We start from the raw sequence: 15,951 nt of genomic DNA, 5'->3' as shown, positions 1-15,951 counted from the left end.
TGTCAGGCGAGTGTATTTTCCTCGGTTCTGTCTGTCTCGTCTCAACAAAAATTTGAAGCCACGGACGTTAGAGAACTCGGCGTGTCATAGCTCTCGGACCGACCGTGTTATAGCTCTCAGGTCTCAAACAGACCGTGTTATAGCTTTTGGACAGATCAGTGTTATAGCTCTGTGTTACAGCTCTATTTTGTTTAGAACATAGCAGGAAAATCTATCTCCCCCAAAGATGTGAAGGGAAGAGAGTGGGGGAGTGCGCCTGAGAGCAGGGGAGAGGAAGAGAGCCCCCAGGCCCTTTGGCTCCCCTTTTTATGTTTTTTTCCCTCCCCCCTGGGCCGGCCCTATGTAAATTGGGCTAGCCAGGAGCGCTGTTCATTCTACCTGAGGTCCTCACTCTGGTCCCCGACCGTCCTTTGCTCTATTTTCATGGGCTTTTTCCTTCCTTATCTTTTAGCCATCACCATTCTGGACTCCTGTTTTTTCCTATTCTAACTACCTAACAGGGGGACAGGGGATGAGGCTGCCTGGACACTAGGAATAAGGGGGCTGTAGGAAGGGTCGGGAACGTCTGGGGACTGCGGTCCAAACCAGCCAGATCCCAGACTGCACTCCCTCCATCCCTCCCTGGTGACTGTGGCCATATGAGGCCACGAGGGACTTGGCCCCGCTGGTCCCAGCATGCTGGCCCCTCTAGGACTCCTCCTGGCCCTCCACGCAGCGTCTCCTAAGGAGACGGGCTCTCCCTGGACTTACCCAGTCTGGCTCCTTCCACCTCTCCTCTCCAGAGCCCCATCTCTTCTCTTTGTTCCTCTGTCCTCTAACCACCCCTCCCACACCCCCTGACTTCAGCTCCAGAGACAGGCCTCCTGCCACGAAGGGTCTCAACACAAAGGCCCCTTTCCCTTTGTGCCTGGTGATTCCTGCTCACCTTCCAGTCCCCACCCACTGGCCATGACTCGGGAAGCCAGGTTTTCCTGATCCTAGCTCTTACAGCTCCTTTCCTAGAGCTTAGCATCTTTGTGATTACACATGTATTTCAGTGCTTGAATCTAGGTTTCTGAGAGGCAGGCACACAGAGAAGACCCGTGCCTCTTGTGTAGCTCACTGTAGCCTCAGCACCTAACCCACTGCCTGGCAGGTCCTGAACAGGTATTTGTGGAAGGGACACAACTGTGACCTCTCTTGTCACAGCTCTTGGGTCAGGGGTGGATTTGTGCTGTACATCCTTTAAGACCTGGTGAGTCGGGTCAGGGGTGTTGTGGCTCCTGGGCCAGGCCAGCCCTGGGGCAGTGGATGCTGTGGCCCTGGCCCTGCCAGGCTGACCCCCAGATCCTTGACCATGAGGGAGCCTTCCCATCCTGGCATCTTTCAGCTGAGACTCCCAAGATCCTTTCTTCCTGCCCTCCTCTGGCCCTCTTGAAACCTCGAGATTCTGCAACCACTTTCACAGGAACCATCTGCCAGGCCTGTTGGAACTGTTGGCCACAGGTCTGATTGGAGCTCTTTATCTACTCAGCTCCAGTGACCCCCGAGGAGACACTGTGGTGGCCAGGACTGAGGGCCTGGTCCCAGGGATTCCTGGGAATGAGGCCCTTGGCTCTGTTATTATAACAGGAACACTGAGGGCTGGCGGGGGCCTAAGGGACTGTGGCTGTGGCTGCAGGCTGTGCTTGAGGCCGGGGCAGGCTGGGGTGTGCACGTGTGTGCCGGTGTATATGTGTGTGCTCTAGAGCCGAAGACTCCCCTGAGAGAGGCAGCTCTGAATGTTCTGTTTTTAGTGAAATCAGGAAAAACTCACTGTGGGGCCTTGGCGAGCTGGCTTTGGAGCCCACCATGCCACCCCCACTGCCTAACCTCTCTGATCAGCTGGTAATATCAGCAAAGGGCAGGGATATTTAGGAGGCAGGAGCAGTCCTGGTGAGCATTATAGATGTGCAGGTCCAGGCTAGGGATGAGGGTCAACTGAGGGCCAGTGCACCTCCCTTCTCCTCCCTCCTGCCCTCGCCTCCTCCATCAGACAGGAAACTCCCAAGGGCAGGGCCTGGGGCAGGGAAGGAGGGCCCTGGGCTTTCTCACCAGGCAGACCCTGCTGTACATGAGCAACGTGAGGAGTGAGAAGGTTTGATCTCGGAGGCAGGCCGCAGTAAGTGGCAGCTTGCAGCAAGCAGCAGTGAGCAGTAGCTGGAAGCAAGGTCTTTGTTTCTGGGATGGGGAGTCCTAACCACTGGACCACAGGGGCCAGCAGTGAGGGCCCAAATACTTCATTCTTGCCTGCCTTGTCGAGAACAAATTCAGGCAAGGAGGCAGAAGGTAAAGAGTAAAGTAAAAAGTTTGTTGAAAAGATAAGTACATGTGGAAATATGCACAGGCAAACTCAGAGAGAGTTGCACTCTTGGAAAGTTTAAGTCCTCTTTAAGGGGCCAGTCTTCCGGGTCTGTCTTCTTTGTGGCCAGTTGTGTTGTTTTGACCCCATGACTAATTTGCCTCTGGGCCTCTCCTCTGGGTGCACACGCCCCCCTCAGTGGAGATGGATGTCACAGAAAAGGCTTATGGGTGGGGGTAGCAAGACTTATTATGGCCTGGCATCCCCTACCTTTTTGAATCCATGAAGACTTTGGAGCAAGGGCAGTGTCTTCCTTGCCCCAAGGATGGGACGTGTGTGACCTTTAATCTTTTAAAAGGGTTTAGTCCCACCCTTTTCCTGCCATAAAAATGCCCAGTGTCCAGTTATTTACCCTATTCCTGTTGCTGGTTTTTGTATCAAGGTATAGATCTCAAAATATAGCAGGAGTCTAGTAATAAATGTGTAGTCTTGGAGCCTGTTTGTCTCTTGCTTCCAGAAATGTAAATGGGGGCCTGGAGCTCTCTTCTTCTCACTCCAGGAGATGTGAACAGAAGGCCCATTGTAAATACCACACCTGGAGCCCATTTGTCTTACACCTCAGGTTCTGTGGGGCATAAGAGCTGGAGGACACTGCCACTGGTTGGGTAACAGGCCTGGAGGTGGGGTTCCAGTAACAGGGATTGCAGCTGGTTCAGGGTGATCCATTGTTCTTGCTGTCCGCCAGCCCATTCTCTGTGAGTTCTCGCTGAGTTCTCACAACACCACTGTGAGGCAGGTTTGGCTGCCTGAGACCTTAGCTTTATTGTTGGGGGACAGAGGAAACAGCAGGCACAATCTTGGAGCCAGGAAGGGCTCTCTACCTGGGTCTGACTCTCCTAGCCTTCCTGCTCCCCCTGGCTCAGGAACTGAGTTCTCATAACACTGCTGTGAGGCAGGTTCGGCTGCCTGAGACCTTAGCTTTATTGTTGGGGGACAGAGGAAACAGCAGGCACAATCTTGGAGCCAGGAAGGGCTCTCCACCTGGGTCTGACTCTCCCAAGTTTGGGTGAGACCTGATGAGATAGCCTCCTCACACAGGCTGGGAGGGGGCCTCAGGCTTGAGAAGGTCCCCCAAAGAGGGCCTGGAGGGGGTGCTGACAGGCCGCCCTGGCTGCTCCCATTCCCATCCCCACTCCCCACCTCTAGGGTGGCCACTGCACGTGGGATGAAAGCCAGTCTGGAGCAAAGCGGGCAGGAGAGGCATCCCGGAGCCTGAGAGTGTTGGCTGCACAGCTGCCACCAGAAAGGGCCCGAGGCATCCATTTTTGCCTCCTGGCATCTCAATACTTCCGGAAAGAATGAATGCCTGAAAGCTGTAGGAATTTAGACACCCCGTTGAATGCAATAGTCTCTGCCTGGGGCACTTATAATTTAGAAGGCTCAAAAATGCAAATGATGACGTGAAAGACTGTACAGGTTTTGACCCTGCCTGTCCCGCCCCACCCCAGTCACAGCCTCCTCAGCTTCTGGTGTGGTTATGACCTTGGGGGTCAATGGTCCCAGTGTCTTGGCAGCACTGGAGGTGGCAGGTGTCAGCATCCAATGTCAAGGGCAGACAATCCGCTAGCCAGAGCCCTCTGTGCTAAGTGAGGGCTGCTCTCTCTCTCCCCTCTTCCCACCCTACACCCCTAATTCAGTCTTCTGAGATGGTCATGGGGAGAAATGAGACCCTTCTCTGCTCTTCCCCGTCCCTGGAGGGCACAAGTCTCATGAATGCAACATGACTTGACATCAGAGTGGGCTGCCCTGGATTTGTACTTATACTGGGCTCTGGGCTAGGGGAGGTCTTCGCTTCCTTTGTAGCCATCTGGGCAGTGATGATGGAATCAGGCCTCACATCCAGCGTGGCCACAGGATTATCCCAGAAGAGATGGAGCCAGGTGCTCCCCTGACGCTTCTCCCAATTACTGAAAGCTGATTGGGCTGATGTATACCATCTTCCAGGACTAATGAGGGGTTTACAGTACTATTTATTTGTTTATGTTTTTGACCAAAATTTATAGAGAGTCTTCACAATCCAGGGCCTGTGCTGGTGGTAGGGTTATAGTAGTGAACAAAAACAGCCATCTAACAAAGGAGAAGCATGAAACAAACATGCCCTTGCAGGTCTGAGGAAGGAAAAACTCTAGATAAATCCATATAAACCCAAAAGGGTCCTCCTACCCTCCAGTGTTAGGCGATTTGCCCAAGATGACAGAGGATGAGATGGTTGGATGGCATCACTGACTCGATGGACATGAGTTTGAGCAAACTCCAGGAGTTGGTGATGGACAGGGAGGCCTGGCGTGCTGCAGTCCATGGAATCGCAAAGAGTCGGGCACGACTGGGTGACTGAAATGAACAGCTGATTAGTGTAGGAACTTGAATTTGAATCCAAGTCAAGTTCTTAATCCACTCCACCAGGTTTGACCCTGTCACCATCCTCTGCCCAGAAACCAATATTGCCTATTTAAAATGTAAATTTTATAGTGCTACCACTCCTTTCTACACCCAAACCCTCCTAATACTTTCCTTGCAGTTAGAATAAAATTAAAACTCTTTCATGATCTGATTCCTATCCAATTGCTGGTAATTTAAAGGTATGCCCACAAATCATTTGATATTCCTCATTCAAAAAATGGAGTCTAATTCCCCTTCCTTGATTGTTCACTCTGTCTAATAGAATGTGGTGGAAGTGATGCTGCGTGATTTCCGAGGTTAGATGTAAAAAGAACTGAGCTCCCACATGGTTCTCTCTCTCTTAGGACACTTGTCCTTTGGAAGCTACCATGCTGTGACAGAGAAGGCAATGGCACCCCACTCCAGTACTCTTGTCTGGAAAATCCCTCAGGCGGAGGAACCTGGAAGGCTGCAGTCCATGGGGTCGCTAAGAGTCGGACATGACTGAGTGACTTCATTTCACTTTTTACTTTCATGCACTGGAGAAGGAAATGGCAACCCACTCCAGTGTTCTTGCCTGGAGAATCCCAGGGACAGGGGAGCCTGGTGGGCTGCCGTCTATGGGGTCGCACAGAGTCGGACACGACTGAAGCGACTTAGCAGCAGCTGCTACTGCTGGTGCGACAGTAGCCCCAGGCCACATGAAGACTCGTCAGTAGCCTCAGCTAGGCATCCAGCCAACACCAACCTCAACAGCTAGACAATGCGAGAGGATGAAACTGCAAGCCATTCCGGCCCTGGCCTTGAGTCTTCCAGTTGAGGTTCAAGACTTCGAGAAGCAGAGATGAGCTGTCTCCACCACGCCCTGTCAGAATTCCTGGCCCACAGACGCTATGAGAGATAAAACGTTATTTTGTTTTTAGCTGCAATGATAGATAACTAACACAACACCTCAGACTTCACCTCCTCCCAAAAGCCTCTTGGTTCATCACATTCCAGTTATGCTGGCCTCTTTCTTTCTCTTTTGGGCACCAACTTCATTCTTACCTCAGGACCTTTGCATTTGCTGTTTCTGGAATACGTGCCCATCACATGGACCTTTGTCTGACTGTCTCCTTTTCTTTGTCCAGGTCTTTGCTCAAATATCCCCTCCTCAGAGAGTGCTTTCCTGACCACATTTTATAATGCTGCCCATCCTACCAGTCACATTACCCCAAAGCATTTCCTTCAAAGCTTTTATTCCATGAAATTAGCTTATCTACTTATTTGTACTTCTATTGCTTATCTGTCCTTCACACTTTTTTTAAATTTTATTTTTACTTTATTTTACTTTACAATACTGTACTGGTTTTGCCATACATTGACATGAATCTGCCACGGGTGTATACGAGCTCCCAATCCTGAATCCCCCTCCCACCTCCCACCCCATATCATCTCTCTGGATCATTCCCGTGCACCAGCCCCAAGCATCCTGTATCTTGTATCAAACATAGACTGGCACTTCGTTTCTTACATGATAGTATACATGTTTCAATGCCATTCTCCCAAACCATCCCACCCTCTCCCTCTCCCTCACAGTCCAAAAGTCTGTTCTATACATCTGTGTCTCTTTTGCTGGCTCGCATCCAGGGTCATCATTGCCATCTTTCTAAATTCCATATATATGTGTCAATATACTGTATTGGTGTTTTTCTTTCTAGCTTACTTCACTCTGTATAATAGGCTCCAGTTTCATCCATCTCATTAGAACTGATTCAAATGTATTCTTTTTAATGGCTGAGTAATACTCCATTGTGTATATGTACCACAGCTTTCTTATCCATTCATCTGCTGATGGACATCTAGGTTGTTTCCATGTCCTGGCTATTATAAACAGTGCTGCCATGAACATTGGGGTACATGTGTCTCTTTCAATTCTGGTTTCCTCGGTGTGTATGCCCAGCAGTGGGATTGCTGAGTCATAAGGCAGTTCTATTTGCAATTTTTAAAGGAATCTCCACACTGTTGTCCATAGTGGCTGTACTAGTTTGCATTCCCACCAACAGTGTAAGAGGGTTCCCTTTTCTCCACATCCTCTCCAGCATTTATTGCTTGTAGACTTTTGGATCACAGCCATTCTGACTGGTGTGAAATGGTACCTCACTGTGGTCTTGATTTGTATTTCTCTAATAATGAGTGACGTTGAGCATCTTTTCATGTGTTTGGTAGCCATCTGTATGTCTTCTTTGGATAAATGCCTATTTAGTTCTTTGGCTCATTTTTTGATTGGGTCGTTTATTTTTCTGGAATTGAGCTGCATAAGTTGCTTGTATATTTTTGAGATTAGTTGTTTGTCAGTTGCTTCATTTGCTATTGTTTTCTCCCATTCAGAAGGCTGTCTTTTCACCTTGCTTATATTTTCCTTTGTTGTGCAGAAGCTTTTTAATTAGATCCCATTTGTTTATTTTTGCTTTTATTTCCAGTATTCTGGGAGGTGGATCATAGAGGATCCTGCTGTGATTTATGTCGGAGAGTGTTTTGCCCATGTTCTCCTCTAGGAGTTTTCTAGTTTCTGGTCTTACGTTTAGATCTTTGATCCATTTTGAGTTTATTTTTGTGTGTGGTGTTAGAAAGTGATCTAGTTTCATTCTTTTACACGTGGTTGACCAAGTGTCCTTCACACTTCTTTCTTCCTCTTTCCAGCCCCTCCTGTCTGGTGTTGATGTGGGGAGGATGAGACAGGGAAACAATACATCCTTTCTTCATGAGAGTTCCCAGCGCAAAGTAGCAGGTCTCCTGGTCGTTGTGGCTGCTCTGTCAGTTCGGTCTCAGCAAGGTGGCTGTGAGCGGTGGTGTGAAGTGAGGTCTTAATTCCCAGCCCTGTAATTGGACCTGGGTAACCTGGATGAGAACCAGGAATGCTAACCACCAGACCAGCAAGGGCTAGAGGCTAGAAGCTATTTTCCCTGGATCTTTGCCCCCAGGGAAATATGCATTTATCATGAAGGCAGAAATTGTCAATGGAGATACAAGTTTATTATTAGAGACAGCACAACAACAAATGGGAGAGCACACAGAGAAATGGTTTATTTAGTTAAGATAGAAGCAAGGAGAGAAAGAGTGTGGGCATCACCTCTAGGGAGGAGGCGATTAAGTCATTTATATAAGTCAGTTCTTCCAGGTGTTTGTATTCCCGGTTCCAAACTGGTAAAGGAGTACGTCAAGGCTGTATATTGTCACCTTACTTATTTAGCTTCTATGCAGAGCATATCATGTGAAATACTGGGCTGGATGAAGAACAGGCTGGAATCAAGATTGCTGGGAGAAATATCAATAACCTCAGATATGCAGATGACACCACCCTTATGGCAGAAAGTGAAGAGGAACTAAAGAGCCTCTTAATGAGTGAAAGAAAGGTGAAAGGAGAGAGTGGAAAAGCTGGCTAAAAACTCAACATTCAGAAAACTAAGATCATGGCATCTGGTTCCATTACTTCATGGCAAATAGATGGGGAAACAATGAAAAAACTTTATTTTCTTGGGCTCCAAAATCACTGCAGATGCTGACTACAGCCATGAAATTAAAAGACTCTTGCTCCTTGGAAGAAAAACAAATACAAATCTAAACAGCATAATAAAAAACAGAGACATTATTTTGCTAAAAAATGTCCATCTAGTCAAAGCTATGGTTTTTCCAGTAGTCACATATGGATGTGAGAGTTGGACCATAAAGAGAGCTGAGTGCTAAAGATTTGATGCTTTTGAACTATAGTGTTGGAGAGGACTCTTGAGAGTCTCTTGGACTGCAAGGAGATCCAACTAGTCAATCCTAAAGGAGATCAGTCCTGAATATTCATTGGTAGCACCTAATGCAAAGAACTGACTCATTTGAAAAGACCCTGATGTGGGAAAGACTGAAGGCAGGAGAAAGAAACGACAGAGGATGAGGTGGTTGGATGGTATCACCAAATCAATGGGCATGAGTTTGAGCAAGATTCAGGAGTTGGTGATGGACAGGGAAGCCTGGTGTGCTGCAGGCTGTGGGGTGGAGCTGGACTGAGCAAATGAACTGAACTGAACTCAGGCCAATTATCTGGCTTCTTTTCCCACAACTGACCCACTCTGGGACCCTCCCTTGGGGTGCCCATGCACACCTAAGCCGAGGTGGATCTCAAAGTGAAGGCTTCTGGGAGAAGCAAGACTCATCATGGTCTGGTGTTATCCCCTGACTTTTAACCCACAAGGAGTCTTTCTGTGCATGTGTAGTGTCTCTCTTGTCCCAAAAGAGGGAGGAAGCAGATCTCTTAATCGTTCACTCAAACAAGGTTTTCCCTTCTTTGTCCTTGCCACAGCTATTACCTTTTCCATTGCCATGATTATTACCTTAAGATATATACAAGAGACAAATGCTGCCTATTATACCCTGTTTCTGTTGTTACTTCCATTTTGGAGGGCAAATAGAAGGCTGATTGCAAATGCCTTAACTGGAGCCCACCTATCTATTGTCTCAGAAAATGCCGACAGTTTTAAGCATCCAGCCTGAAGCCCACTTCTTTGTACCCCATGAAATGTAAATAGGAGGCCAGTTGTAAATGTCTAACCTGGAGCCCATCTATCTCCTATATCAAGTTCACGCTGCTGGTCAAACCAAAGGCCATGGGACCATGTTCAGATTCTTGGGAGAGCTGTACAGGGGATCTTGGGGCACATTCTCTGTCATGGGAGACAAGCTCCAACTCAACCTTTTCCCTCACCCAAGCCTTTGCCTGCTTTATTGACACCCTTGAAGAGTCCAGAAGTATATGTGATCACCTCTTTCAACCACTTAACACTCCTCTTCATAATACCTTTGATCTTCCCTCTCTAATTCTAATTTACCCCCAGATTCTCAGGACCCCATCTGTTTGTCTCACACACACACATGCACACATACACGCGCACACACACACACACACACATGCAAACATACACCCACAAACACACAGGGTTTATGAGGAGTAGGGTGGTAGGAACAACCCATCTGACAGGAAGGACTATTTTAGTGCTGACATTATTTAGAGTTTCATGAACACAGTAATTATAACAAGCACCTTTAGTCAGTTTTATTGTTGTTTTTAAATTCAACAAGAAAACAGAAAACACTTTGGTTTGCATGGGCACCCTCTGCCTTGTACTTGGTGTGTCCCAGTGTCAATGCAGTTAGAAGACACGGCCAGGGGTGGAGGTCCCGGCAGGCAGACGTCGCATCATTGTCTCTGGGCGTCCAGCTGCCTCCTCCTGCCCGTAGCTCTCTCTCCATTCCAGCTCTCTGAGAAACTGCTGATGGCTCCTCCTGGGTCAGCCCCTGCCACTGCCACAGCCGCAGCCACCTGTCCTCTTAGAATGCCCTACTTCCTCAGGCTCCTGTCCTTCCTTTAATTGGTTCAGCCAAAACAGACTCGGGAGCTTTTCCCAAAGACCTAGGGGGCAAAGAGAACAAAGCAGAACAGAAGGAGAAAAGTGTAGACAGTAAATACTTATCTGATGAATGAATAAAAGCATGGATGTCTGGACATAACTCATGACAAGTTTCTTGGATGGTGCCATGTAAGAGGCGTGTTGCTTGTTTCTTTCATGATAGACATGCTTTGGGGGACTTGGCACCCGCAAGCTCCTTCTTGGAGACAACCCTCACCCACAATCCCTGCTCAAGGGATGGGCTTATGTCACATGACCTCTCCATTCCTCAGCCACTTGGGATACATGGTCCAACCTCAACAAAAGACTTTGGAATTTGAATCCAGAGAGACTGAGCTAGCTGATTGTGAAAGCAGAAAGAAAAGTTCAGCTTTTTTGGGAGAGGCTCCTGTTTGAGCCATATATAGGTGACTGCATAGGCAGGGAATGGTGAATGGAGGGAGGGGGGAGGAGGACCAGCTGTGTCAGTCTTGACAGTTGTTTATTCCCATAATACCCGACTTCACCTTATTTCAGTGAGAGCTTTACATCATTAAAATAAACGGCTTCTTTTTATTTAAATTTATTGGGTTCATAGCCCCTTGCAACTCTAACCATAAGCTATTTCTTCTCTCCAACTCTAATAACCTGACCCCAAAGCCCCAGTTTGATAGTGGAGGAAAGACATGACAGGTGTGTGGTATGAAAGTCCAAGCAAAAAGGAAGCAAGGCACACCAGTGAATTGGGGGAAAAGGCTCAGATGGATATAGGAAGGCTAAACTGGCAGAAATCATGTAGGGAGGGACCGAGGGAAAGAGGAAGGGGAATAGGAGTGTATAGAGAGATAGATAATCAACAAACCTTCATAGAGCACTTTCTATGAATAAAGTAATGCCTTAAGTCCCAAATGGATGCTGGAATATTTACAAATACAAATTAACGAATGAGGAAGTGAGTGGATCTTCCCATTCCTGTTGCAAAAAGTGTTGAGTCTGAAGACTGGGGTGGATGGGGTAGTAGCTGTAAGCAGTCAGAGTCTTGCAGACAAAGCCCTCAGTTGATGTCACTCTCTAATCTCAATATCACCCTTGGGCATGTTGCATGGGCCCTCTGGAGTCCAGCCCTCACCCTCTCCACACCTCCCTCACTGCACTGAGGAAGAGCTGCCCTACTTCAAAAACGCTACTCAACTGATGAAGAATAGTTTCAGAATAATAACCATAAAATAATCCTTACATAGGTTCTATGATTTACAAAATATATCTTACACATTTTTTTATTTGAATCTTTAACAAAAGTGAGATTAATGAGACAGATATTGTTTTATGCTAGCTTGGTGAGGAAGAATTCATGACTCCAAGAGAGACCAGGTGGATCATTCCAGGTTACTAGTATGTTAAATAGTGGGTCAAAGACTCCCAGTTTAGGGCTAAGTCTCCAAGTTCTGCGCTGTATCATTCTGAACAAAGAACAAAAGGATTATTGGGCAAAGAGGTCAAAATGCAGAAAACAGGACTTCTCTTCTGGGGAAATGCTGTCATCCTAAGAGGAAACTGTCCAAAAGAGAGAAAGGAGGGTGTGGCTTTCCAAGAGAACATATCTTATTGTCATAGGAATGTTCAAATCAACCTTCACACAAAAATAATAAGGACGTTATCCTTTTTCCTAAAAATCTGAGTTGCTTAATTTCAAAATTATAAAGTTCGAAGATGAACTTCACATTTCCAAAGCTATGAAGAGGCATACAGCAACTCTCTCTCTACCTTATAAATGGAAAAGAAAGCCAAAGTGACCCACCCGCTGTCACTCCTTTCTGTAAGCCAGCCAGCACCTCCCTAATCTCTTCACTGCTGCCTGCATCTCCCGGTTCCTCAGGGTATAGATCATGGGGTTGAGCATGGGGGTCATGATAGTTTGGCTAATGGACACAGCCTTGTCCAGGGAGAAGGAGGTGAAGGGCCGGGCATAGAGGTAAATGCTTGGGACAAACACCACAGACACCACAACGATGTGGGTGGTGCAGGTGGAAGCTGCTTTCCTCCTCGCCTGCCCTGAATGGGACCTCAGCATCACCAGGATGGCTGAGTAGGAGACCAGGAGGAGAAGGAACCAGATGAGGACCAGCACCCCACTGTTGGAAATGATAAGGAACTCCAGGAGGGAGGTGTCAGTGCAGGCGAGTCTCAGCACTTGTGGAACATCACAGTAGAAGTTATCTAGGATGTTAGGGCCACAGAAAGGCAGTGGGAGCATCAGAGCCAGTTGGGAAATGGAGTGGATGAAGCCTCCCACCCAGCTTGCCACCACCAGTCCAGCACAGACCTGAGTGTTCATGATGGTGACATAGTGGAGGGGCCAGGAGATGGCAACAAGGCGGTCATAGGCCATCACTGAGAGGAAGAAGACCATGGCACCTCCCAGAAAGTGGAAGAAGAAGATCTGGGTCATGCAGCCCTGGTAGGATATGGTCTTCTTCCTAGAGAGGAAGTCTGCCAGCATCTTCGGGGCAGTGACTGAGGAGAAACTGAGCTCTAACCCAGCCAAGTTTCGGAGCAGAAAATACATGGGTGTTTGGAGCCAGGAATCAAAGGTCACTGTGACCATGATGAGGAGGTTTCCCATGAGAGTGGTGGTGTAGACAAGCAGGAACAGCAGAAACAAGAAGAGCTGGAGCTCCTGAGTCTGGGAGAGCCCCAGGAAGACAAATTCTGACACCCATGTGAGGTTCCCTGATGCCATTGTGTCTTCTCCATATACCTAAAGGAAACACACCAGAGAGAGAGATGCATGAAATTGTTACCTGTCCTTTTAGTGTTTTTATTGTCCAGGTCTAGATAATGGATGTTTATGCGCAGATTGTAATACCAGGTGCTGATTACATGGCCTTGTCTCTGGAGAGTTCACTAGTTGGTGCTGGAATATACATTCTTAAGATATCTTAGAGCCATCCAGTGGCACACATAACTCGCCTTTCAAAGATTCAGTGTAATATGCTGGTGGGAAGACACTTGGGGTGCAAAAGACCTGCAGTCAAATTTCACAGCCTCTATTTCCTTGAGACTTGGCCTTGAGCTTGTTGCTTGATCTCTCTGAATCTCAGTTTCCACTTCTATAGGAAAATTGTTTTCTTAGTAGAAATAGTCTAGGGCAGGGGTCCCCAACCTCCAGGCTATGGATCGGTTCCTCCTGTCAGATCAGCAGCAACATCCAATTAGAAATAGAAAGTACAATGGATGTGATGTGCCTGAGTCATCCAGAAACCATCTCCTTCCTCCCGGTCTGGGGATTATTGTCTTCCAAATACAGGTCCCTGATGCCTAAGAGATTGGGGACTGCTGGTCTAGGAGATTAAGTAAAGTAAGAGATGAGGTTCCTAGAACAGTGTCTGGAATATTAAATTATAATCACTCTTCTCTGTGTATTCTCCTACTCTAAAGATCTTCCCTTCTTCCAGCCTCTATATAATTTTTATACCAATCATTTTTCATGCAATAGTTAACACATCATAATGTTAATGAACTTCTCATGTGTCCCCCTTTTCTTCTCCAATTCATAATGTGCTACAGACATAGGTCTTGAGTCACAATTTATTTGTGCCCTTCTGTGCCCTTCCTTGGGGCTTGCTCATAGTTGCTGCTCCTGCTGCTAAGTTGCTTCAGTCATGTCCGACTCTGTGCGACCCCATAGACAGCAGCCCACCAGGCTCCTCTGTCCCTGGGATTCTCCAGGCAAGAACACTGGAGTGGGTTGCCATTTCCTTCTCCAATGCATGAAAGCGAAAAGTGAAAGTGAAGTCACTCAGTCTGTCCGACTCTTAGTGACCCCATGGACTGCAGCCTTCCAGGCTCTTCCATCCATGGATTTTCCAGGCAAGAGTACTGGAGTGGGGTGCCCTTGCCTTCTCTGTTGCTCATAGTTAGTACTTAATAAATACCTGATGTTAACTGCTGAGTGGGTGAAAACTACTGTGTGTGCAGATCCGTGCAGAATAGCCTCCGGTCACAGCTGGACACCTGGGACATTCCATTTCTTTCCATCCTCCACAGTAGGTGGCCCCTTGCTTGGTGAAGCTCCCCAGGTCATAGATGGAGACAAGAGGCATAGGGGTAACAACATTAGTGAAGAAATAGATGAATATATTAGACTTAGAGTTCTTCTGAAAGAACAGCAGTTTTAGAAGATGATATTGAATCCAAGGGTAGAAGAGGAAGAGAATGTTGGAAAGAAATGGAAATACATAGAGAATTAAAGGGAGGAAGGAAATTACAAGAGAGGAAAATGGAGGACTAGAAGAGAAATGGAGAGGTGATGTGGGCAGTGCGGGGGGGTGGGGGGAGGTGAATGGGACTTAAGATGAAAAAGGACTCAGGGTTAGAGACAGAGGTGACAGGTGAGGTAAGCACCCTCCCCAGCCCCTGCTTGCACTTAGCTCCCACCCCGACCTCCCTCATTCCATTATCCATTAGCGATCACTGCCTTCTTATTTTTCACTTTCATCTTCTTTCACTCCAGTTCACCTTCTACATAGCTTGTCCATGAGACCTTTCTAAACACTGATCTGATCACTGTCCCCTCTCGTATCTATTCTTGTAGTGATTCCACCGGAGCCTTTTAGGCTTTGTGGATCCAATACTTTGTGGATCAAGTCAGGGTAGAAACAAATACACATGTGCATGCTACTTAAGCACGTCATATCCGGCTGCAGGACGCAACCTCCTTCTGTGTTTCAAGTCAGCATCTGTGCCTCGGCTGAGCCACTAGTTCTTTAATGGATTATAGTCTTAAACATGCCACATATTTTTTTTATTTCCAGGTTTATTTCCTGGAATTCTGTTCATACCTTCGAAAGCTTGGAAAAGCCCCACTTACACATCACCCTCTCTGTCTCTGCTGTCACCATTTCTCCCATGCAGAACAAATTCCCATTTCTCTGAATTCTTATAATATTTTGAATTTACCTCTGTTATTCAGATCTTATAATAAATCTTATAATATTATAATATTTTGGATTTACCCCTGTTACCTCCTCTCCGGGAGTTGGTGATGGACAGGGAAGCCTGGTGTGCTGCAGTCCATGGGGTCGCAAAGAGTCAGAGACGACTGAGCGACTGAACTGAACTGAACTGACCTCTGTTATAGGTTTACCATCGTTCTTTTTTTTTTTTTCCAGCTTCCCTCCTCTATTCCCTACATTGCAATTTGGAACAGCAACTCTGATACAGCACATGCTCTGCAAATATTGTCAAGTTAATGTAGTAAGTGGGCAACTGACTATGTAAGGATTTTTAAACTGAATTTCCTTATCTTCTGTTCCCTGTCTCACAAGGTCAGATCTATACGTGCTTACTAAACTTAATGGGTTTTACATGCAAACAGAAGCAATTATTTTGAAAGCATATTCACCCCAGTTACTTCCCAAGGCTCTCCTCCAACTTTAAACTTGGTACCATCAAGTCTATCACTTGTTTTTTCTCTCCAGCCTCTAGTAGGTGTTTAAAGAACCTAATTACCACTGACGTATCGGCAGATGTGGAAATCTTCAGGCTCTCACCTTCCTACAGCCCAAATGCAAAAGAGACTTGAGATCTTACATCTTTCTGGAAGGTCCTCTCTATGCAGCTTCACAGCTTCCTGATCTCTGCCCATCCCTCACACACACGACTACTGGGCATGACCCTGGGGAAGAGTGTGCATCCTCAGGGAGAAATTGTTGGACTGGGCACAGGAAGCAGAGATGGAATGAGTCCTGCTGGGGACGAGGGAACAATGGGAGTTGT

The 15,951-nt window shown here is 47.1% G+C and overlaps 1 protein-coding gene across 1 annotated transcript; it reads right to left on the bottom strand.

The window, feature by feature from the left end:
* Positions 1-11,977: 11,977 nt before the first annotated feature.
* LOC138414624 (olfactory receptor 4D2-like) lies at positions 11,978-12,913 on the bottom strand. The gene has a single exon (XM_069542369.1). The coding sequence runs from the start codon at positions 12,911-12,913 to the stop codon at positions 11,978-11,980; it is 936 nt and encodes a 311-aa protein (XP_069398470.1).
* Between the last annotated feature and the right edge of the window lie 3,038 nt (positions 12,914-15,951).

Source organism: Ovis canadensis, chromosome 11 (genome assembly GCF_042477335.2).
Source record: "Ovis canadensis isolate MfBH-ARS-UI-01 breed Bighorn chromosome 11, ARS-UI_OviCan_v2, whole genome shotgun sequence".
In the NCBI taxonomy this organism is placed as follows: domain Eukaryota; kingdom Metazoa; phylum Chordata; class Mammalia; order Artiodactyla; family Bovidae; genus Ovis; species Ovis canadensis.
The sequence above is the reverse complement of the archived record's forward strand: the minus strand, read 5'-3'. Positions and strand labels throughout refer to the sequence as shown.

Coding starts and splice junctions, on each gene's coding strand:
- LOC138414624 (XM_069542369.1), bottom strand. CDS start 12,913: ATGGCATCAGGGAACCTCACATGGGTGTCAGAATTTGTCTTCCTGGGG.